This window comes from Trichophyton benhamiae, assembly GCF_000151125.1.
Source record: "Trichophyton benhamiae CBS 112371 chromosome Unknown contig00476.0, whole genome shotgun sequence".
Taxonomy (NCBI): Eukaryota; Fungi; Ascomycota; class Eurotiomycetes; order Onygenales; family Arthrodermataceae; genus Trichophyton; species Trichophyton benhamiae.
Genome location: NW_003315108.1, coordinates 721,714 through 741,501, shown reverse-complemented (window position 1 = coordinate 741,501; position 19,788 = coordinate 721,714). Strand labels below are relative to the sequence as shown.

The following is a 19,788-nucleotide window of genomic DNA, read 5'->3' as shown; positions in this document are numbered from 1 at the left end:
CTAGGCTATCACGTGAACACTCATGCGATAAGATACTTGTTATCTAGACGGGGAGTGCCAGCCCAGCCCACCGAGGTTCTCCTGTTCATGTCCTTGACATCTACCTACTTGATGTGGCTCCGTCCTACTTTTCACCCTGCTGTCCAGCGCCTATTGGTACTTTGATAGCCGCCCTTGCTATTTATAGCCGCCTCAATGAGGGTGATTATATAAGCAGCGGCTACCTTTCACGTGACGTGCGGCCTTCCAACCCAAAACCAAGTTTTGAGCCTCCATTGGATCTTGTTCTTGGGGCAAAAACCACCCGAGGTCGCAACACTTCATCCCTCCACTCCATACCGCCACCAGTAACTATGTTTGGTTTACCAAAACTAACTTCATGCGGGAAGTCTCGCCAGACAAAGCCTGCCATTCTCGCTTTCTCACTCGTCCGGCCACCCGAAGAATGTTCTCCATGGGAGCGAAGAATGACCTCTGTCTTGTTCAACCTGACAGGGGACCAATGATAGCTCCTTAGACATGAGATATGCAGCCATGAAATAGTCTCCTACTAAGACGGCTGGCGGAGTGTCGGTGAACCCCGCAAGGAAAGCATCACCAAGTTAACTAGGAAACAATTTGGGAAGTGGTGTTATACCCCATAGTAATGTCGGCTCCTACGCCACCAGCCTGGAACGCAAGACTACCAAAATTTGATACTGTGTACAGTACCACCGAGTCATGACTGGGCTGTCTACGGATTCTCCCTGCCTGAGAAACTGGCCTGAAAATTCAGGAGTTGTGATCTCATACGGCGATCGCTACAGCTTGGTTGACTTTCTGTGAAGGGCTTGGTCCTCCAACAGAAGCTGGCGACTTTTCCTATCTGGATTCTTGACGTTGAACGAAGCTATTTCGGCCAAAAAGGCTAACCTTCGGCTTTGTCTGCGAATCCTCCAGTGCTTCATCCAGCTGACCACCCAACCTCGCAGTCATAATGAGGGGGAGTGCTTCGAGCCAAGGCGAATCGAGGCTTGAACTCTTGTCCGGTTCAAAATATTGTCACAAAAGACTTGACGAAGCTCCCAATATTTTGACCACGCAGTGATACCTGGCGTCATTTAGCCAGCCCAAGTCGAAATTATCAAATAGCAGACGATACTAACTTACGGGGTGAAAATGCATATAATGCCATCGTTTGTCCTCTGGACATTCCACCTGTGCTCTCAGTGGTTCCAAGGTCTCACTGATCTGTTACCTCATATCCCAGATACTCAAACAGTCAACAATTTTGCCAGTCAAACAGGGTTATTGTATCCGGGAGGTATGAAGTACTCCAAGATAGCCTCTTGGGTCTGCATCCCACTGTTGACATGCCGTGGTGTTGATGCAACCAACTCAGCGGACGGTGGCTCCGAGCTACAGCTTAATGAAAGTCCGTTTTCTAAGAACTGGCAGGTTCTTGGACCGTTTGAAATAGGAACGAGGGGTACGTAATTTAACTCTGTGCCTAAACATTATCACTAACATCGTTTCTTAGAATCATCTTGGGGTGCTGACCCACTGGAAGCATATGGTGGCTTCCAAACGCTGCAATATGACCCAAAGGCCAGCTTTGACAGCTCTCTGGCACTTAACGGTCTTGCAAATTGGTCAATGGCTTCGACGCATGTCAATTCAACTGCTAACCCTCCGGAGACTATACTCGATATCAATTTATCCCCGGATAACTTGACATCTCTTCAAGAAGTCTACGGCTGGGATGCAAAGCAGTACCAAGCCTGGGCGCGTGGAACATTGACTGTTTCTAAATCCAACTCCGTGGTCGCTTTGTATACGGATAGGATCTGGGAATATCGAATTGACAACAAATCATACTTCGGCGGGGACTTTTTTGGTTTCCGCAGAGCACCACTTCTTCTGGATTTGTCCCCTGGAACTCACACTGTTGACCTTCGTGTGGTCCGCGATGTCAGGGCTCTTGGAGCCGTTGGCGAACCGTTTATCAATGTTACGCTCATTGCACAGGAGTTGTCTAAAACACTAATTGTGGACAAAAAGAGTATACTCGTTGCGGATGTTGTTGAAAATCGTTTGATTAGCCCGCATGCTTCCGTTACTCTCCATAATACTATGGGAAATCCTGTTGATGTGGTTGGCATCAAGGAAGATAGCACCCAGGTTAGGATCATCCATGCTATACTCTTATCACAGCTAACGACTTATAGGCCGCCCGGTTTTCTTTGAAAATGTTAAACAACAATGTGAAGCTTGAGGAAGCACAATCTCGCGCAATTGGCTTTACAATTGAGGCGAAAGATAAAATCAATGTTCCATCCTCGGTGTCTTTATACTTCGAGTATACCACCCCTGATGACTCCAGCGTTCAGAGGACGCAGACCATGACCATCACTTTTACAAGGCGAAAGCTGCCAGAAGTTCAACAAAATACTTTCATGCTGCCAGGAGGAGTAGTCTCTTATGCCACTATGCGGCCTCCTACATCCTTAGAATGCAACAAAGACAAAAGCGCAAAACTTCCAGTATTGCTAGGTCTCCATGGAGCGGGACAAGCTGCAAGTGATGAGATAATTCGCACTATGCTTGATGGTGTATCTGACATATGTGCATGGACCTTATTTCCCAGCGGTGTGACACCTTGGAGTGGAGATGATTGGCGTAGGTTTCGATCCCTCGGTGGTTGAATTCCCGGCTAACAGATTGTCTTCAGATACTTGGGGATTTGCCGACTTACAGCACTCAGTCCGGGCACTTAACGACTACATTAAGTACAGTGGTTGGACAGGAGTCGGGCTTATCGACGGTGATTGGATTATAGCCGGACACTCAAACGGCGGTAAGTACGGACTGCTATTTTGGTTTAATATTTGAATCTAACTAGAAACAGGCCAGGGAACATGGTATACCATCTCACATTATCCCGATAAAATAATTGCTGCAGCACCTGTTGCAGGCTATACCTCGATAGAAAGTATGTATGCTCCCCATTTCATATTGCTCCATGACTAATCTTTTGATAGACTATGTTCCATACTCCATGTGGCATAACACAGACTCATTGCTGGCATCTACATTTTATCGGGCGCGCCAGGACTTTAAACATGAGATTCTAGTTGATAACTTTGCTGGAATTCCGGTCTATCAACAGCATGGTGCCTCTGACGATAATGTGGTTGTATACCATTCTCGGCTGATGCATAGGTTGTTGCAAGAGAGCGGTTCACCCTCAAAGTATCATGAAGTGCCAGGTAAAAACCACTGGTATACTGGAATTATGACTTCCGACTTCCTTAAGGATTTCTATCGTACATATGTTCAGCGCCCAAATGCCACTGACCTTCTTCCTCAAAGATTTTCGGTCACTCTCCCACCTGCAGGTCATATGGGTACCAGAGGCGGTATATATGTTGATCAATCACATACCCCTGACCGAGTTGGCTCTATTGAGGTTGAGCGAGGTATGGCCAATGACGGAGTCTGGAAGTTAAAGACACGAAATATCCGCCGTTTCCACCTCGAGACCAGTGCAATCAGATCACATGTTCCACTGTATATCCAGATAGATGGCTCTAGATTTACAGTCACTCCTAGCAACTCTACGACAACATGGTACACACAAGATGCCGCTGGGAAGTGGACATCGGGTGGTGACTCCTGGCGTACTATTTCACAGAGATATGGCAGACAGGCTGGTGTGAATGCTTTCCTCCGCACAGAAGCGCCGTTTACTGTGACCGCTGCAGCTCAGGAAACTCGAGATCTCGCCCTGCAAACTTGCAGAAATTTATTCCAGTACCTGTCAGCCGATTGCATCATTTCGTATGCTGTGCCCACTGCCAACTCCACGACCGCTACTAGCCCGGCAGGTAACAATGTCGTCATCTTGCTCGGTGCTCAGCCAAATGGATACACAGCGGGCGACTCTGCTATATCAATATCAGCACGATCACTGGATATCAAGACTTCCCAGGGAACAACAAGTTATCCCTTTGAGCCGGGTCTCGGTGCTATCTTCATACGCCCCTTGGTAAATGAACGTTTAGAGCTAGTTATTTGGGGATCCGACATGGCCGGCCTTCAACAGGCTGCTCGCCTGGTGCCTGTCCTCACAGGAGTTGGCCAGCCTGACTTCGTGGTTGTCAACAAGGGGACCCCATTGAAGGGACAAGGCTCTCTCTATGCCGCTGGCTTCTTCGATTCTGAGTGGAAAGTTTCTGCGGCCTCTTATGTCTCTTGAGCTTGAGTAGATAGGCATAGGCCTGCTGTCTATGTGGCATACAAGCCATGTACAGTGTAGGGCTCCTAACATATACAATAGACAGCCCTTAAACAATGATATAGCGATATATGTGCCTCTCGTCCACCAAATGCAGACTCTGCTATGCCCACTGCTCCTGTGATACCCTTATACCCTTATACATCTATATAACCCTTGTCGTCATATCTGTTTGTGTACTATACCCATGCTCTCCATAGCCCTAGGGGCTTGCCGGCGCCGCGTGGTTAGACCAGCGGCTAAGCAGCAAGCTGACTTTGCCCTTATTTCCTTCTGCCACCGCCCTTCCCCTTTTGGCCTCCCACAACGACAACTTCAACTTCAACTTCTCGGCTACAACAACATCAACAAAATCAACGTCAACATCAACATCGCACTCTCTTCAACCTCAACCTCGCCTTCTGCTGCTCGCCAGTCGGTCTTTCTCGTTCTCTTTGTTATTTTTGTTCCATGTATCTTGATCTCAACTCATACTTTCTCTTTTAGTCGGCTCTTTCTGTTTTATCTTCTCCTCCAGATCTTCCTCTGTCTTCCTCTTCGTTTTTTTTTTCTCAACCTGAACTTCTTCCATCTACTTCACAGCATACTTGTTTGGTTTCACTTCATCTACTGTGCCTCTACAGCTTCATTCGATTCCCTGCTGCGTTGATTACAGTTTCTCACACGCGTCGACGTGCCAGTTTCCTGCGATATCAAAGCCTGGTGGGTGGCTTTTTCTCGGTTCTTTGCATATTATCCTGCCCCTCCCAACGCATCTGAGCTGCTGGACTTGGATCACTTCCTTGTGGATCTCATCCTATCTACTGATTTGTTTACTTATTACCCTTACTTGTCTGAAAAGTGTGTTGAAGTGGTCATTATCATGTCTTACAAAGTCATGATCTCTTCTATCGCGTCTCAAAAGCCATCTTCTCAGTGCAAAGCTCACGTTGACCCTACAGGTAGCATTGTATCACACGGGCGTCTAGGCTCGGTAAGTATCTTCTAATTGGCACCTCTGTTGTGTATAGACTCAGGCCATCGACATAGGAGGCAATTTCTAACTTGGCAATAGGAAACGATGAATTTGAGCTCGATTACCACTGGAACCAACCCCCTTGTCTCGTCTAAACTGGGGAACATTCAAAACACGCCTCCGGTCGGGGATGATAAGGTGAATGAATAATAGCTTATAACGTACACACTGCATGGTTTCAAAGCCTGTAGCTAACTTACTTAGAAAATGAAGGCTGATCAACCTGGCTCTTCCGTTCCTCAGTCTGTCATGGACCAAATTCTTGCAAAGCTGTCTCCAAAAGACGGTAAATCGGGTGGTTCAGCTGGTGACCCGGCCACCAAAACTATGGATACCCAGCCGCGTTTGGCGAGACAGCCATCTGGAGAAAGTCGCCCTTCTCATGTAAACCATGCGGAGTTAACTCCCACAATTGAAGGTCACATCCCGCTTGCCCCTACTAGCCAGCCAAATTTGACCGTTTGGCAAAATACCGTGAACACCGGAAAAGTGATGGACACTCAGGAGATGTTTCGCTTACAGCAAGAATTGGAAGCTGCGAATTCTCGTATTGCTCTACAAGAGCAAGAGCTTGCTCAGACCCGTGTTATCAAACAAACCCTGGATCAAGCTATGGGACCTCCGTCTGAAGTTGACTTTGGCGGCCGTGAGATTACTGAGCAGACAATTAGCAGCCTGCAGAACGCCTTCAATGCGTCCACCCGCCAGTTCAATCAACGTCAAGAACAATGGGCTATGCAAGATGACGCTCACTCTGATATCTCAGAGGCTGTCTCTGCAGGAGGCTATAATAGAGCTCGTGGCATATGGAATGCTCAATCGCAACCACCAGTGAATAACTTTGGAAATGCAGACAAGATCAGCCGTGACTTCATGTTGCATGAATCTAGTATTAACAGTGATACTGCCCGCAGTTGGGGAACTCGCCCTAGTCAGCCGGGATATAACCCCAATACTGGATTTTCTATTAACCAACGTATGTTTCCAGGACATGCAAACCCACCATATGGGTTTGATAACCACTATTCAACGGAACCAGCCCCTCAAATTCAGGGACACGGTGGTCGGCGAGCCACTCAAGTTAGTCGTGGATCCTCGTGCTTCCCCCCGCAGACCTCGCCATGGGGTACATTTTCCCCATCCTTGACTTCTGCTAGTTCTATCCCTCGGCCAGCTACCCAGCAACAGGCTGCAAATTTTCAGCCACAGACTACCTATTCGGCTGTGAACATGTATCAGCCCCGCCCAATTGGCACGCCACTATCCCCAATGGCAGCTGAGTTTAATGCTTACCCGGCTACCCCTGGATCCTGGGCACCTTCTGTAAGCACTGAAAATACCGTTACGAGCTTCAACTTTAGAGCTGACTCTGCTTTTAGGCCGCTTCCGGAGCCGCTTCCACTTATGTTTCTCCACTTGAACCATTGAACTATCGTCGTCTTCTAGATAAAAGTGTTTCATGCGATTGGAAGTACATCGTGGACAAGATTGTTTGCAACAACGATCAACAGGCGTCCATTTTCCTTCAGCAAAAGCTTAAGGTTGGCACATCCGAACAGAAGTATGAAATTATTGAGGCAATTGCCAACCAAGCATACCCATTAATGATCAATCGATTTGGCAACTTCCTTGTTCAACGTTGCTTTGAGCACGGTACCCCCGAACAAGTTATATCTATTGCTAATGCTATTCGTGGCAATACATTGAGTCTAAGCATGGACCCCTTTGGTTGCCATGTGATTCAGAAAGCATTCGATTGTGTCCCAGAAGAGCACAAAGCAGTTATGGTACATGAGCTACTTCGCCGTATTCCTGAGACCGTGATTCATAGATACGCCTGTCATGTGTGGCAGAAACTTTTTGAACTTCGTTGGAGCGGTGAACCGCCACAGATTATGACTAAAGTTAACGAAGCACTTAGGGGAATGTGGCATGAAGTTGCCTTGGGGGAGACCGGGAGCCTCGTTGTCCAAAATATTTTTGAAAATTGTGTCGAGGATGAGAAGGTACGACGGTACAACTCGAATATCTCTGTATTATGCTAATCGTTTCAAAGCGTCAAGCAATCGAGGAAGTTCTTGCAAAAATTGACCTACTTGCACATGGTCAATTTGGCAATTGGTGCATTCAACACATCTGTGAACATGGTGCCCCGCCCGACAAGAGCCGTGCGATTGAGCACATTCTGATTTGGGCCACCGATTACAGCATGGACCAGTTTGCCTCCAAAGTTGTAGAGAAATGTTTGAAGATTGGTGGAACCGAGTTCCTTGATAGATATCTCACCAGAGTCTGCACTGGTCGTCCGGACCGTCCCCGTATGCCTCTGATTGATAGTACGTCAGATCCTGGACAGCTCTTCATCTTCAATTTCTGTACTAACCAGTGGGCCAGTTGCCGGAGATCAGTACGGAAACTACTTGATTCAATGGATCCTTCTCAATGCTGGGAACCAACACCGTGAGCTAGTTGCAGGTCATATTCGGTTGGTGTATATACAACCCTTCATCTATTGATTTTCACTAACATAGGCGCATTAGCAAACATATGGTCTCCCTCCGAGGTTCCAAGTTTGGGTCACGTGTGGCCATGCTTTGCTGCAACCCTAACCATGTTACTCGCCCCGGGCCAGGTGCAGGTATTCAAATTAGTCGCTTTAATTCTCCTTCTGAAGACCGCGGCCCTAGCTCTATGAATGGTGCTAGGTATAACCGCAGCTGTCAGTGGAACAGCAACTATCCTCCATTCCGTTAAATCAGATTTCCACACATTTGCTAATAGCATACTGCATGACTCAAACTTTCAGTGCTCGGCTATAGCGAATAACGAAAGTGATACTCATATCGGAGTCTAATTTACAGCTATCTTCCTTCTTTCTAGGATTCTCGGGTGCGAGGATGTCGTGCTTGGTTCAAAGCCCTAACTCCTCGTATTTGCACGTTGGTTTGTTGAAGGTTCCTTGACAAACATCCGATCTGATTCCTCTTTTTCTTTTCTCTTTTTATCCATCTCTGCTTTTCTTGCCTTTTCCAAATGCTTCTCCCCTGTCTGGGTCTACCTTACGTCCTTATTTCATTCTCTTAAATTGTCATATTTGCTGTGAAGATGAACTTATCCAAATAGGCATGGGTAGCTACCTGGTGCTTTGGTTTACCTCAACGGTTCAGTTTCCAACATATTGTATTCGGTGAATTACAGGGTGCTATTTCTACCTGTTTCACAGACACGCTCTCTTATCGTCATGGAGCCTCCCCTCTCCTACCTTTTTTTCGCCATTTATCTTTTCTATTTCCGCTGGGAGCCTGCCCAAGAAAAACTTCCATGGATTGCGGGTTTGTGGAGGTCAAGGAGTTATTTGGTCATTGATACGCTATGTCTGTATTCGATAACTTCATGTATGATAGCCTCGAGAGCACCTAGTTGCGAAAATTCCAAAACGTTTTATTATCATTGATATTAGAAATACTGAAGCCGCCGTCTATACGCATTGTAATTAAATAATGCTCGTATATAAGATAGACATTTATGTCCGCTAAATCCCCAAAATGCGTTCGTCAGTTAGCAGTTACTGTGGCCTTCAACACCTGGGCTGTGGCCGAGAGGACAACCATAACACTACACGTCATGTATTCCTTCTCTCATAATAGTGACCCATCGGCAGCTGTATCCAGGACTCTAGGATCTGTCTGGCCTAGTGGGGGGCTAAGCACCACTACCATCCTTAAGGGCGTCATCAGTCGATATCCCATCTTCATTATGATTCACATCTTTCTGCCTCCCACCCTCTTTCTGGTTACATTCTTGGTTTTGCTCTCCTTCATCCTTTTCCCACGGCTTCCTCCTCCGCTGAGCCGTACTAGCAGTCTCCTGACCGGTCAACACAGTATCGGGTATCTGCTGGATTCCCGGTATTGGCTGCCCTGTGGTTATAAGCTCCACAATCCGCGCAAATGATGACGGATATACAGGCTGTCCCTCCTCCAACTTACTCTCCTCTGGCGCTGTAGATACAGAGACTGACTCCGACCGCGCTGCTTCATTACCATCGTTGTTATCTGACGTTGAAGAAATGGGTATATTTTCGTTTCGTGACTGTGGATGAAGCCAATGCTGATATGAAGTGTAATCAATTGGAGGCTGGATTGCATATTTCCTAGTATAATTAGTATATGTCAGTATAACCCATTATCTGCTCAGTTCTGTGAGACGTACTTTGAGAAGTAGAAACATTTCGCTTTCGTAACAAGCTCGTCAGTTCTATTGACTTGTTCGTTTGTTGCGGGAGTTCCTGGCTGGCCAAGAATAACTGCTAAGCCAAGCTTGAACTCTGGATCCTCAGTAAAAGAGTAAGAAGAGAGCCTTTGATATATATCTGTAGAGTCTGACGTTGAGCTCGTCGGAGCTGGATCTGCAGATGCTATTGCGGGGGAAGCCATCGCAGAGTGAGTAGTTAAGCTTTATATATACCGTGTAGGCTTGGATATCAGCTTATAAAGGTGTTTAAAAGCTGGTTGATGCTGTTACCGCCCTGCAAATGATATGTGTCTTCTCCTTCGAGGGCTGAGATAGATAATGAATGTTGAATCTAGTGAATTAGTTATCGATTGAACAGGAGATGTAAAGAAATGACGTTTGAATAAAGGGCCGAGGCAAGGATAGCTGTATGAATATTACAGTAATATTACGAATAGGTATTTTACCCGGAGCGGATAATTTAGCGCCGTTATTAGGTTTGTGCCTGCAATGGCCAAACCTTCTTATCTGGGAACTGCCTAGCTCGAGGTGCAGGGATGGAAAATCAACGATTATACGGAGTAGAAAGAACGCAATGGTAAGGGAAAACTAGAAGAATCATCGATGGTAGAGAAAATGGCGGCCTTTAGTTGCAAGGTACCCTGTATGCTAATATGGACGAGCTGCGGCGAGTCATGTACAAACTTAAAGATACGGAGCACATAAGAGACAGAGCTGAAGTTGACCCTGTACAACAAAAAACATGCAGTTTGATATATTCAAATCACTACTGGCTAAATTAGAAGTTGGTATTGATATGCCGTTGGACAGGTGCAAAAAGCCAACCGAACCAAAAACGCCATAACATTCCTTTTGAATGAGTTTGCTTTTGTAGAGCAAGATGCTTGTTTCGAAAACGATGGCAGGAGCAAAGTATAATACACAGGTCAATCAGGTCGTTGCGTCGATGATAGGAGTAGATAGTGGAATGCACAAAATGTCCGTTCAACCGGTATCCATTGCGTCACCATTGTCGGCAGGTTGGGAGTTTTGTGAGTGTCCGTTTGTATGAGGTTGGGGTTTTGTTGCTGGGTTAGAGCTAGAGTCCACATCTAGGGGTTTGCCGCTTTGACAGCCGGGACAGTTATGTACAACTTCGTGAGCAAAGACGTCGCAGTCAATGCAGAAGTGGTGATGGCAAACTGTACATTCATACCTGCTGCTGACGGACATGCCCTTGATGGACCTATCTCGCATGTCCCATTTATCCCGCGGAGGCACAGCAGGGAAAGGATTGCCACAAGCAAAGCAACTGACACTTCTAGAGGCCCTTTTCCACGGAACCTCAACCCAATTTATCAATGGGAAAAGATGATGGTATGATCGCGCCAAGTGGGTGGAGAGGATGAGTGTGAGGTTGCATGTTGGGCATTCGGCGGGTAAAGAACACACTTTACTGCCACACCGCGAACACATATAGCCGCCTCTAACGGGTTTGGAGTGGCATGCACAGAGCGAAGGGAAGGGCTCTACGGTGCGTGAAGGGAAGCCCATCATGAGCAAGGAGTTAGAGGAGTAGCGTTGCGAGTACGTTACCGGTGGAGTGGTGACGTCTAGCAGGAGGTCCCATAGATGCTTTTCATCTATAGCCACGCCGTAACTGGAGTCATTGCCATCGTTCGTTTTGGCACATATTTCACGGCATATGGCTACGTCGGCGGCTAGACCAATTATGCCTACCCGTACCTTGTCTGCCACCAAAGAAGTGATCGTTTGGTGAATATCACCCGGATCCGATGAGAGGAGAGCCCCAAGGATAATAATAACTTCTCGGGTGCCATGGGATGGGGTGTGGCTTGTTTGAATGTTAGCTTTCGTATGTTATCGATGGGTAAAAAAATAGTAGGACGCACTATAGAGATCCTCGGGCCATCTCGAGAGCGTTTTGCAAACTTGGTAGGCCCTTTGGGTCTTCTGCCCGCAAGGCGTGGAGAGCCAACATATGTTCGGTTGGGTTACCGCTCATTTCGCTGATCTGCACGGCTATACCATCCTTCATGCCCGTGATGCCCAGCTGCGAAATGGGATTCTGCTCGAAGAACTCTTGCACGAACTTTTGCGCGTATCTGAGAGTGAGAAGGTATCTGGTCGGACGCAGGTCCTTCTCCGCCATGGCAAAGGAGAGGTCGAGGACTAGTATCATATGCCGTATGATACCTCGCTGTAGCGGTGTAGTATCCTTGAGCAACCTGCAAATTATCAACATCTTCTCTTTTGTCTTAAGCAGCCCATGTTTCCTCAGCGTAGAGAAGAAAAAACACACCTCTTCCTCTTGTCGGCTTCGAGAAGGCCGTCGACAGTGGCAGTGATGGTCCCATCCGCACCCTCTACCAGTGTCTCCCACGTCCTAGCTACCTCCCACTCCGCGCCTCCACGTTGCTTCCTTTTCTTCTTCTTTCTGCTCTTGCCGCCTCGGTCTCGATCCCTCCGTCGACTGCTGGCCGTCCGAGAGTCGACGATGTCATCTTCATCTTCGTCTTCTTCCTCGAGGTTTTCGTCCAGGTCGTCTACCGACGCTGCGTCGCTGTACTCCTCATCCGAGCGTGCCATCTGAGAAGCCCTCTCTTGGGGGATGACTGTTTCGAGACGCTGCCGCGCTAGAGATCAAGTCTTCTCGCGTGAAGTCGATCTCCTTCTGGCGCCTTGGCTGCAGCAAGTCGCGGCTGCAGGGTTAGGCGAAATTATTTATTTTTTTTTTTATTCTGAACTTCGTATCTTCAAGTCTGGGAACGGCGGACTTTTTTCATATAACCACCCAGTCGCTCTTTTTGCTTCGCTCTTTCTTCTTATTCTTGTCTTACTATATCAATTATTAGCATAACTATTATAATTACGGGGAATAGATACACATAGCCAACGGCCAACGGGCCAAGATAGCCGAACGAGCTAGCTTACCGAAGCTCGTCCTTCAAACGGCCCCTGCCGGCCTATATAGCTACTTATATCCCACCTGCTGTCTCGCTGCCCGTCAGCCTGCTATAGGTCGCGTGCCTCTCCTGCGCTCGCCCGTCCGGCGGTGGTGATGGTGATGGTGGTCGCGCTGGCGCTGCGCTGCGGTGGGCGCGCGGGAAGAAGCGTCGCTGCGGCTAAACATGGAGTGCGACGTCATGCCGCCCGCCCTGCGAGTTACTTCTCTTCCGCCGCGCTGCCCCTCTCTTCTGCCTCTTCCCTGTCCCCGCGGCCCCTCTTGATCTCGTCTCCGTCTCCGTCTCCGTCTTCTTCCTTTTCTTCGTCCTTTTCAACTTCTTCCTCTTCTTCTCCTGCTCGTCCACTAGCATCGTTATCCACCGTCAGGCCGGCTGCTGCTCGTAAGTCTGCCGGGTTAGCTATTCCACTCCAGAAAAGATCCTGCTCTGCCGAATTCCGCACGATGAACCCGAGCGACAGGGACACGCTGCCAGACGTGTGAGTTGGACGGACCTCGTTATGCCAGAAAATATAGAGAGAGGAGCATTGCTGATACAGATACAGGGCTAAGCCATCTCACTACCATGTCTCGCTGTACGATCTCACCATCGGCGGCAACTGGGGGTACAAGGGAACTGTCAAGATAGACACCAAGATCACACGCCCTACCAAGGAGATTGTTGTCAATGTCAAGGCAATTGACGTCCAGTTGGCTGAGATCTCTGCCAAAGATGGTATATCTCCTCAGATCCGCGTGTCATTGAGTGTGTTTTGACATTTGTGTGCTGACTGCCGCATAGGAAGTGCTTCCAGCAAGGCCACTGAGATCTCATACGACCGCAAGTCTGAGCGTGCCATCTTCAAGTTTGACAGCGAGCTACAGCCGGCAGATATGCTGCTGACCATCTCCTTCACCGGAACTATCAACAACTACATGGCTGGTTTCTGCCGTGCTGGATACCAGTCGGCAGCTACTCCAGGACCTGCCACGCCCAAGGTTGGAGAGCAGCACTACATGCTTAGCACCCAATTCGAATCCTGTGATGCCAGACAGGCATTCCCTTGCTTCGATGAGCCTAATCTGAAGGCCACCTTTGATTTTGAGATCGAAATTACTAAGGGCTTGACAGCTCTCAGCAACATGCCTGTTAAGAGCAAGCGTGAGGGTAGCAAGCCTGACCTTGAATTTGTCTCTTTTGAGCGGACTCCCATTATGAGCACCTATGTAAGTATTTACATATCTTCTTGAGAACGGGATAGTTTGCTAATGATGTTGTATTATAGCTCCTTGCTTGGGCTGTAGGTGACTTCGAGTACGTCGAGACGATGACTAAGCGCAAGTACAACGGCGCCAGTATCCCAGTCCGTGTTTATACCACCAGAGGCCTCAAGGAGCAGGCTCAGTTTGCCCTGGAATGTGCTTCCCAGACCTTGGACTACTTCTCCGACGTCTTTGAGATCGACTACCCTCTTCCCAAGTCTGACTTGCTAGCAGTCCATGAATTTGTAAGTGCGGCCCTTCATTTTATACATTGCTACGGGTGGTAAATTAACTCAGTGACTAGGCCATGGGCGCCATGGAGAACTGGGGCCTTGTTACCTATCGAACCACCGCTGTCCTTTTCGAGGAAGGAAAGTCTGATGAGAAGTACAGAAACCGTGTTGCCTACGTTGTTGCCCACGGTATGCTTTCTACCCCATTTCCCGTACCCCATATCCACATCTTACTAATCAAAGCATAGAATTGGCTCATCAATGGTTCGGTAACCTCGTTACCATGGACTGGTGGAATGAGCTTTGGCTCAACGAAGGTTTCGCTACCTGGGTCGGGTGGCTCGCCGTAGATCACTTCCACCCAGGTGAGTTTTACCCCCAAGTACTCATGGAAATATATCCAAAGCTGACAAGCCATTAGAATGGAATGTCTGGTCACAGTTCGTCGTACGTCACCGTAGAGGTACCTTGAATTTTGATGACCCCCATATTAACGGTTTTACAGACTGAGAGTGTTCAACAAGCCATGAAACTCGACTCCCTCCGTGCATCCCATGCCATCGAAGTTCCGGTACGAAACGCCCTTGAAGTTGACCAGATCTTCGACCACATCAGTTACTTGAAGGGAAGCTCCGTCATTCGTATGTTGAGCAGCCATCTTGGCCAGGAGGTCTTCCTCAAGGGTGTTGCCAAGTACCTCAAGACCCATAAATATGGTAACAAACTTCAGGTCCCGCCATTACTAGAATAATGAATTCTGACTGTCTTTCAAGGCAATGCTACCACCAACGACCTCTGGTCTGCTCTTAGCGAAGTATCTGGAAAGGATGTCACTTCTTTCATGGTTCGTCCTGTACTGCCGCGCTTATTATTTGACAACGCATACTAAGTTATATTAGGACCCATGGATCCGCAAGATCGGTTTCCCCGTTGTCAACGTCACTGAACAAACCAACCAGATCAATGTTGACCAACGACGATTCCTTGCATCGGGCGATGTAAAGCCAGAGGAGGATGAAACCATGTGGTGGATTCCACTCGGCATCAAATCTGGCCCCAAGGCAGAGAGTGCCAACGTCCGCAATTTGACCAAGAAGTCTGACTCGGTTGCTGACATCAACTGTAGCGAGTTCTACAAGGTCAACAAGGATCAGTGCGGCTTCTACCACACTAACTACCCACAAGACCGACTCGTCAAGTTCGGTGACAGCAGAAACCTCCTCAGCTCTGAGGACAGAATCGGTTTGATTGGTGATGCTGCCTCTTTGGCCGTCTCTGGTGAGGGAAGCACCGTCTCCTTGCTCGCTCTTGTCGAGAAGTTCCAGGACGAAGCTGACTGCCTGTATGATAAACCCCTTTGCCTTATTGTACGCCCTTACTAACTTCTTCCAGTGTCTGGGCTCAAATCATGACTTCCCTTGGCAACCTGCGATCCATCTTTGGAACCCACGAGACTATCTCTAAGGGCTTGAAGGCTTATACCTGCAAACTCGTCACTCCTGCTGCTGAAAAGATCGGCTGGGAATTCAAGGACTGTGACGACTTCTTGACCAAGCAGCTCCGACAGATCCTCATTACTGCTGCTGGACGTTCTGGCCACGAAGGGTAAGCCGCCAGTCGCACCCATCTAAGCCACAAACCGTTATTCTAACTTGTATAATATAGCACCGTTGCCGAAGCCAAGCGTCGTTTCAAGGCCTGGGCCGATGGTGATAAATCTGCCATTCACACCAACCTCCGATCTGCTGTCTTCTCCATTAACATGGGAGAGGGTGGTCGCCCTGAGTATGATCTGCTGGTTAAGGAGTACGAGACCAACACAACCATCGATGGAAAGGAGATTTGCCTTGGTGCTCTCTCCCGTGCCACCGACCCTGAGCTCATCAAGGAATTCCTGGAGTTCCTCTTCTCGTCCAAGGTCTCTGGACAGGATGTTCACACCGGTGGGTCAGGCTTGGCCGCTAACCCCAAGGGCCGCTACCTCATGTGGGACTTTATCAAAGCCAACTGGAACCGTATTGAGGAGAAGTTGGGTGCCAATAAGGTCCTGCTTCAGCGCTTCCTGCGTCTCAGCTTGATCAAGTACGCCGATAAAGAAGTTGAACAGGACATCACCAAGTTCTTCTCCGACAAGGACCAGGAAGGCTACGACCGTGCACTTGTCATCGCAGCGGACACCATCAAGTCCAACGCTAGCTACCGCGAGAGAGAGGAGAAGGCTATCCTTGAGTGGCTCACCCAGCGTGGCTATGTATAAACACCCGGGCAGCCATCACATCACATGGTCTGGCCAGCTTTGTAAATACGCATAACCGCCGATGCCATTTCCTTCGTTTTCCTTCGTGCCACCCGACTGGCACTGAGCACATGAGCAGCTCTAAAAAACCAAATCTCTATGTATCTTAACGTCATAATATACATGTAATGTGTATCCACCGTTGGCTTATGCTGTCAAGTGTTGTTGTAGCCTCAGAGAGTAGTACCGCTGAGTACCTGACAGCGTAAAAGTGTATGTAAAGATACTTCTAGGTACATCCGCCGTATTCTTCCCAAAACAGCCTAGCGCTGCCATGGATCGCAGCGTATCACGTTGTTTCAACCTTCACCTCGCTCTCTTCTTCTTCTTTCCGCCTCTCAAGCCAGCAAAGCAGAGCAAAGCAAGCAACGGCAGCATCATCGACCAGCAGCAAACTCGCATCTCCAGCACTCTGCTTGACTACCGCATCTCCAGCCCGCCAGCCTGACACCGCGCCCGTCTCGACCTCGACGCTCCAGCCGAAGAGCAGCCAGCTATCTGACGTCGTCTTTTGCCTCTTTCCCCCCTCTCTCTATCCCATCACCACCTTGTCGCCTTCATAATGACTCCTGAGTAGTAAGTGCCCTTATTTCTACCAGCAACTCCCTGTCCTCCCGCGGAACCCTAGACTATTCCCTATCCGATGGAAATATTGCTGAGCTAACCGCCGGATGACTATTATAGAGCTTCCTCCCGCGGCTGACGACACCCAAGCCTCCGAATAAGGCAAAACACATACATACCCGCTTCAATATTGCAGTCGCCACCATGCATATATACAGTTGATATTATACTGACCTGCTTGCCCGCGACCAGATACGACTACTTGTTCAAACTCCTCCTCATCGGTGACTCCGGTGTCGGAAAGTCTTGTTTGCTTCTCAGATTTGCAGATGATACTTATACAGAAAGCTACATTTCTACTATCGGTGTTGACTTCGTATGTGGGAACTTGACCTGATAGCGGAATAGATGAGTATTCTAACGAAGAATAGAAAATCCGAACAATCGAACTGGATGGAAAAACCGTCAAGCTCCAGATCGTACGTAGCCTGCTGCCTGCTGCCTTTCACCGACTAATGCCACTTGTATTTTGTCACTAACTTTCTATTGCTTTACAGTGGGATACAGCTGGCCAAGAACGATTCCGAACCATCACATCCTCCTACTACCGAGGCGCTCATGGAATCTGCGTGGTTTACGACGTGACGGATATGGACTCTTTCAATAACGTCAAACAGTGGCTGCAAGAAATTGACCGTTACGCCACACAGGGCGTCAACAAGCTGCTTGTAGGCAACAAGAGTGATATGGAAGACAAGAAGGTCGTTGAATACACTGTTGCAAAGGTTCGTATTACCACCCCCCGCCATATCTGCGAACTTATAAGCCCTCTGCTAATGTGTCCCAACTACAGGAATTCGCTGATAGTCTCGGCATTCCATTTTTGGAAACTTCTGCCAAGAATGCTTCGAACGTCGAGCAAGCCTTCTTGACCATGGCCAGACAGATCAAGGAACGAATGGGCACCGCAACCGTCAACAACAAGCCCACTGTCCAGGTTGGCCAGGGCCAAGGTGTCCAGTCGAATTCCGGCAGCTCATGCTGCTAAATTACCTTCCATATTTTACTCCTTACACCTCGACCGGTGCCGTGGTTATGCTAGGCTTTGCTTCCCTTCCCACGCTACAATCTGTCCTAATGTTTCTCCTTTGGCGTGAAATTTGGCATCATGAAAGTAGTGTTTCAACCGGAATTGGGTGGGGTGGGGTTTAATTTAATGTCGTTCTAAATGGGTTGTTTACACTTGGTTTCCATTTCCTTATTCTTCTCTCTTCCTCTTTTTTTCTTATCTTTGTCTCTTTGCCCCCTTCATTTCTGCAATCCAGCCCGGATCTGTCTTACATACATAACCTATCCAGCTACATTCCTACCTTTCTACCTACCGATGTGCCACCATGCGTACCATACCATGACGAATTTGATTCCTCACCCCCTCCCATAGCACCAGCCCGGTTCCCGGACCCGCCCCGTGCCACGGCTCATTGACCACCACGGGAATGCCAGGCACCTACCCGTCTTATGACAAAAAAAGAAACCTAATGCTGCGTTCCCCCGTACTTCTGGCTTTGTGTGTGTGTATGTGTGTTTTATTTCGTTATCACCTGTTTCCTTTCTTTATTTTATAAATTCCCCGTCACCTGCTTGCTTCAAATATCTAATCAGGCCCTACCACCACAGCTGATTTGGAATGAAGCATCTCTTCCCATTATTTCTTTTCCTCCCCTTTACTCCGTATACATGTTCCATTCTCTTCCCTTCTCTTACCTACATATATTCTGTACTCCGTAAACGTCCAGGCTATCTTTAGAACTATGTTTTCATTAGTTTCCTGCGCTCCCCGCTTTTCCCTCCTGCATATCCTCCCGTAGTGCAGCCATCTGTACAGAGTAACTAGAAGACGAAGAACTGTTTCTTTGTCTACCTGTATCTTCTTCCTTCGATCGTCTATCTTCCTTCCTTCCCCCCCTTTTTTTTGGGCGTCAATCGGCGCTTAGTAATTATCCGAATCGGGAAGTGTCACGTGTCAATATTTCTCCGTGCCGAGGCTGCCTCCAATAAGGTCCTTTTATTTATTCGCGACTTCAACCTCACGACATCGAATGCTGGGAGGTGGTGGTGGTGATATACAGTCAAGACTTAGAGATGGGAGCGCTTTGATATATCCCGCAGGGGAACACTATATATAATCTTTTTGGGCATGGGCCTTTGTCAGGAGGGCACCTCGAGGAACTGATCATATTTTAATCGGCAAGGTTAAGAACTTAAGAATAGGAGAACGAAAAAGCAGAGGGCGCGTGTAAGCAGCCGGGCTAGAGCTCCGGCTTGAAGGTTTCAACCCGATGTCCCTGCTTGGTCCACAGTGAGGATGGTCCCTCAGTCTGGGTGCTGATGAACTAGTCCACCAGCCCCCGATATCCGCAGAGGTTATCTTTATCTATTCTCAGACCGAAAAAGCAATGCCGACATCGCTAGCCAGGCATTTTTGGCCGTAATTTCGACCGTTTGGCACCTATGCTCACTCCGAAACAGATGGCTAAGGACTCCTGAGTCCAAGCCCTCGCTCCGGCGCCCTGATCCTTCACATAGGCGGAGGCGGTGATCTCCAGATGTACCGATACGTCTAACTAGCGAGCGTTTGGGCCTCGTGCCAATGCTTTCTCCATTTTCTTTTTTAGGGGCTTTGAGCGTTCGCACAGCGCCAGCCATGGCGGCAAAGGATATTGAGGACGACCCGGATTGACAGGACAAGTACTCCGTACGGGGTACGAAGCAGCTTCCATTATTCCTTCGGGGGTAGACCTGGAACGAACATCAACCTGCCTGTCAAAGTCATCTTAGCTTCGTTTCTGATGTCCCCAATCTCATCATCCAAGAGATGAACACGAGCGATTGACACGCATCTCCTTCCAAGAATTGAGTCTTTGGCGAGCTGAACTCCTCCAC

The 19,788-nt window shown here is 48.3% G+C and overlaps 8 protein-coding genes across 8 annotated transcripts; 6 read left to right on the top strand and 2 right to left on the bottom strand.

The window, feature by feature from the left end:
• Positions 1 to 1,158: 1,158 nt before the first annotated feature.
• Positions 1,159 to 4,237, top strand: ARB_06907 (uncharacterized protein; the record flags this gene model as incomplete). The annotated part of the gene is made up of 6 exons (XM_003015100.1): positions 1,159 to 1,468; positions 1,520 to 2,160; positions 2,208 to 2,658; positions 2,711 to 2,836; positions 2,882 to 2,971; positions 3,021 to 4,237. The coding sequence occupies 6 exons, from the start codon at positions 1,159 to 1,161 to the stop codon at positions 4,235 to 4,237; spliced, it is 2,835 nt and encodes a 944-aa protein (XP_003015146.1).
• A 226-nt stretch (positions 4,238 to 4,463) lies between these two features.
• Positions 4,464 to 5,441, top strand: ARB_06906 (uncharacterized protein; the record flags this gene model as incomplete). The annotated part of the gene is made up of 3 exons (XM_003015099.1): positions 4,464 to 4,865; positions 4,932 to 5,249; positions 5,331 to 5,441. 3 exons carry the CDS (start codon positions 4,464 to 4,466, stop codon positions 5,439 to 5,441), a joined length of 831 nt encoding a protein of 276 aa, XP_003015145.1.
• Positions 5,442 to 5,498: 57 nt separating this feature from the next.
• On the top strand, positions 5,499 to 7,755 carry mpf1 (meiotic PUF family protein 1; the record flags this gene model as incomplete). Its single annotated transcript, XM_003015098.1, has 3 exons — positions 5,499 to 6,614; positions 6,671 to 7,297; positions 7,348 to 7,755. The coding sequence occupies 3 exons, from the start codon at positions 5,499 to 5,501 to the stop codon at positions 7,753 to 7,755; spliced, it is 2,151 nt and encodes a 716-aa protein (XP_003015144.1).
• A 1,238-nt stretch (positions 7,756 to 8,993) lies between these two features.
• On the bottom strand, positions 8,994 to 9,727 carry ARB_06904 (uncharacterized protein; the record flags this gene model as incomplete). The annotated part of the gene is made up of 2 exons (XM_003015097.1): positions 8,994 to 9,444; positions 9,504 to 9,727. The coding sequence occupies 2 exons, from the start codon at positions 9,725 to 9,727 to the stop codon at positions 8,994 to 8,996; spliced, it is 675 nt and encodes a 224-aa protein (XP_003015143.1).
• An 802-nt stretch (positions 9,728 to 10,529) lies between these two features.
• Positions 10,530 to 12,134, bottom strand: ARB_06903 (uncharacterized protein; the record flags this gene model as incomplete). The annotated part of the gene is made up of 3 exons (XM_003015096.1): positions 10,530 to 11,379; positions 11,438 to 11,773; positions 11,848 to 12,134. 3 exons carry the CDS (start codon positions 12,132 to 12,134, stop codon positions 10,530 to 10,532), a joined length of 1,473 nt encoding a protein of 490 aa, XP_003015142.1.
• Positions 12,135 to 12,954: 820 nt separating this feature from the next.
• ARB_06902 (leukotriene A4 hydrolase) lies at positions 12,955 to 16,242 on the top strand (the record flags this gene model as incomplete). The annotated part of the gene is made up of 12 exons (XM_003015095.1): positions 12,955 to 12,989; positions 13,056 to 13,225; positions 13,292 to 13,716; positions 13,776 to 13,997; positions 14,057 to 14,174; positions 14,234 to 14,350; positions 14,392 to 14,432; positions 14,491 to 14,701; positions 14,759 to 14,829; positions 14,885 to 15,327; positions 15,378 to 15,590; positions 15,651 to 16,242. The coding sequence occupies 12 exons, from the start codon at positions 12,955 to 12,957 to the stop codon at positions 16,240 to 16,242; spliced, it is 2,658 nt and encodes an 885-aa protein (XP_003015141.1).
• A 313-nt stretch (positions 16,243 to 16,555) lies between these two features.
• On the top strand, positions 16,556 to 16,729 carry ARB_06901 (uncharacterized protein; the record flags this gene model as incomplete). The annotated part of the gene is made up of 1 exon (XM_003015094.1): positions 16,556 to 16,729. The coding sequence occupies one exon, from the start codon at positions 16,556 to 16,558 to the stop codon at positions 16,727 to 16,729; it is 174 nt and encodes a 57-aa protein (XP_003015140.1).
• Positions 16,730 to 17,495: 766 nt separating this feature from the next.
• ARB_06900 (uncharacterized protein) lies at positions 17,496 to 17,893 on the top strand (the record flags this gene model as incomplete). Its single annotated transcript, XM_003015093.1, has 2 exons — positions 17,496 to 17,630; positions 17,699 to 17,893. 2 exons carry the CDS (start codon positions 17,496 to 17,498, stop codon positions 17,891 to 17,893), a joined length of 330 nt encoding a protein of 109 aa, XP_003015139.1.
• Positions 17,894 to 19,788: the final 1,895 nt, after the last annotated feature.